Raw genomic sequence first — 3667 nt, 5'->3', positions numbered from 1 at the left:
ATAAAAAAAACCCAAAAGCATAAGTAGAGATGTAAATACAGAGAACAAATTGATGGCTGCCAGAGGTGAGGCAGGTGGGGGGGAATGGGCAAAATAGATGAGTGGGAGATACGTCCAGTTATGGAAAGAAAAAGTCACAGGAATAAAAGGAACAGCATAAGAAATATAGTCAAGGATATTAGTGATGTATGGTGATGGAGCTACAGTTCGTGTGACCATAGTAGATAATGTACAAATTTGTCAAATCACTGTGTTGTACACCTGAAACTAATGTGTGTGAACTATACTCAAATAAAAAATTCATATAAAAAACAAAAAATATTAAACAATTTTTAAAGATAGACATTTAAAAATGTTTTTAAAGATATAAAAAGAGTTGGTTCCAAAGGTGCTTGAATAATTTTAGCTTTTCTATTTGCCTTTGGAAGTCTTTACAGTTTCCACAAACTCACTGTTTGTATTATTTAATAAAATAAGGCTTACCATCTGAAACAGCCCAATAACTATTCCCCCTGCTTTCACGTTTGCTGCATTATATTCTCTACTTGTGAGGACTGAGGTACACCCAACTATAAGGTATGCTGGATCCCATCCCTCCCTTTCCTAAAACACTTCAATTTACATTGACAATAAAAAGGAATCCACTATGCTTGAATACTCTGGACTTTTCCTTTCTGTAAAATCTCAGCATAGGCCTTCTCTCTTTTATTCATCAGTCTCCTTTACAAGGTCTACCTTTAATACTTAAAAACTCTTTCTCACTTTGCAATGTCTATGTGCACTGGCCATTTTGCCAGAAATGCTGTTTTCCCTGCTCAAATGTCTAATTCTGGAGCTTTCTTAATGTGTTGGTATAAATGTCTCCTCTTAAAGTGATCTTCTAAAACCACCACACCTAACATAGATCCCTCCCCTTTGATATTCTCTCCGGAACAGGCATCAGGTCTCTGTCTATAACCATGTATCTGTATTGCTTTGGGCAGTGCTTGGTACCTAGTAAATATTTTTCTAGATGTTTCATGAATGACTTATTCCAGTTGAAAAAACATTGATATGTTATCTGGTTGAGCAAGCTTTGCTAGCAGTTCATGGTTTTAGTTTTTAGCATTTTAGTTGATACTGATTCTTCAAAAACTATTTGGGTACTAAAGATATGTTGGAAAACTTTATTTTTCAGTGTATTTTTAAATTCTACTAAAGATGATTAGCATATTGAGGCTATATAGTGAGAAAGTATTATTATCCTCATTCAGATCACAGTGCCTCTGTACAGACTCCATATGGTTGACAAATAGTAATAGATATTTTAACAACAATAAGTTACCAATGCAACTTTAGATGAGTTCAAGCCCTGTATTGGGCTTTGCACTGACAGTGCAGAGACTGCATGGGATTCTCTATCTCCCTCTCTCTCTGCCCATCCCCAATCATGCTGTCTGTCTCTCGTGAAACAAACTTAAAAAAATACAACTTTATAAGTAAAAATTGAAACTAAACATCATATAGTGTGCTATCTTATGAAAGTTAACTATTTTTATATACTGAGCCATTATGTCTTTGAAAAAAAGACATGTGATTAGATATTTTAAACATTGATCAGGGTTGTTTCCCTGAGTTCTACGACAGGGAAGTACAAGGAAATAATGAATGCACACTTACTTATGTATTGAATGTATGCTATGAACATTTCCATTAGATTTTTAATAAAACTGATCTTAATAATTCCATGAATTCCGACTGAAAATTGATAATATTTAAAATTTTCATTTTAATTATTCTGATAAATATTTAAGACTCAAAATCCCAAAGCAGAGAACACAAAACAATCAGCTGTTATAAACATTATTTAGGAAGTGAGCCAAGAGCCAATATGCTGGCTGCTAAGTCTCTTAATGGCTGCTTTCATTTCCTGATTCCTCAGAGTATAAATAATTGGATGAAGGAGGGGGGTTATTATAGAATAAAATACAGAAAGAAATTTATCTACAGAGTAACTCTTGAATGGGAAAGCATAGATGAAGATAGCAGGACCAAAGGAGAGAGTGACCACAGTGATGTGAGCAGACAGTGTGGACACTGCCTTAGAGGATGCACTGGAGGAGTGCTGCCAGATGGTGACCAGCATGACAATGTAGGATATGAGCAGGAGAATGAAGCAGATCAGGGACAGGAAGCCACTATTTGCAATCACCAAGAGCTCTAGGATATAGGTCTCAGTGCAGGCAAGCTTGATGACCAGGGGAAGGTCACAGAAAATGCTGTCCACAACATTGGGACCACCGAAGGGTAAACCTACCGTGAAAACCATCTGGCTTGTGGTATGTATGGACCCAGTTGCCCATGAGAGCAGCAGAAACCCGATGAGCACCCTGTGATTCATGATGGTCTGATACTGCAAGGGCTTGCATATGGCAACATACCTGTCTATGGCCATAGCTATCAGAAGAGACATCTCTCCACCCCCAAAGAAGTGCGTAAAAAACATCTGGGCCATGCAGCCCCACAGGGAGATGGTCTTGCATTTTCTAAGGATGTCTGCAATCACTTTGGGAGTTGTAGCAGAAGAAAGACATAAATCAAAAAATGATAAATTTGCCAGAAAGAAATACATGGGGGAGTGAAGATGCGTATCAACTATCACAGAGATCACAATGAGGAGGTTTCCTACTATGATGGCTACATAGACAAGGAAGAAGACTGCAAAAAAGAATATTTGAATTTCTCGAGAAGTGGAAAGTCCCAGCAAGATGAACTCAGACACACTTGATCTGTTGTTGGGGACATCCATTCATCCTTTCGTATGAGTTTATCAGAGGTTGCCTAGAAGAGGGAAAAACACACAGAATGTCATAGGGACTGACAAGTCCATAAACTTGATCTTTACTCACATACTGTTTCTTACCCAGGCAAACAACCCTTTTGGTACTATGACTACTTCTTTCGTATTTTACAGGAGATATTTCACTGGACCACATGGTATAGAAACTGGAGGGAATGGAGACAACTAAATAAAATGGGTATATTGGTTAGTAGGGGCATGGTCAGTTGGACATTTGAGAAAACCTCTCCTTCTTGTTCAGCTGCAGATCAGACTGTGTGAACTCATAAGGTACTAGAATAATAATAGAGAAGAGATTGGAAGGCATCAGCAGAAGTGATTTTTATCTCTTGCAGGAGGTGCATTTACTGACACATTTTCATGAAAATCTCAAAAGGCAGTAAAAATTCGCCATAAATATTGCTGAAATCACATGAAGTGCATTATGATTCTTGAAAAGAACTGATTATAGACCATGAGCATATTGTTGATAGAAGGTTGCATGTGGAGACAGTTATCTCATTAACTGAGATCAAACCCAATTACTGAGGAAAGATTAAGTTATTTAGACTAGACTCTCAAAACCACAGGTACTCATCTACATGTGCTGGACTCTTCAGTTCATGTGATCAGATGTAAAGTGTGTCCCATCTGTGCATTCTTCTCCAGTTGTTGCAAACATGAACAAAGATCTATTTTTATCTGATATTCTTTCTAGGTCATATGACTTCACAGATATAAGTATAAAGTAACTCCTAAATCACTATTAGTAAGACTAGTGAAGTTTACCATTGTAGTCTTGTTCCACTTTCCTCCATTAGTGAGGGGTAAAGAGTAAGGTGAATCATT

At 37.2% G+C, this 3667-nt stretch overlaps 1 protein-coding gene across 1 annotated transcript; it reads right to left on the bottom strand.

The window, feature by feature from the left end:
- Positions 1 to 1846: 1846 nt before the first annotated feature.
- On the bottom strand, positions 1847 to 2799 carry LOC125909767 (olfactory receptor 4K13-like). The gene has a single exon (XM_049613230.1). The coding sequence runs from the start codon at positions 2786 to 2788 to the stop codon at positions 1847 to 1849; it is 942 nt and encodes a 313-aa protein (XP_049469187.1). The 5' UTR covers positions 2789 to 2799.
- Positions 2800 to 3667: the final 868 nt, after the last annotated feature.

The sequence above is a fragment of the Panthera uncia genome (genome assembly GCF_023721935.1).
Source record: "Panthera uncia isolate 11264 chromosome B3 unlocalized genomic scaffold, Puncia_PCG_1.0 HiC_scaffold_1, whole genome shotgun sequence".
Classification (NCBI taxonomy): Eukaryota; Metazoa; Chordata; class Mammalia; order Carnivora; family Felidae; genus Panthera; species Panthera uncia.
This window is presented reverse-complemented; position numbering and strand designations above follow the sequence as displayed.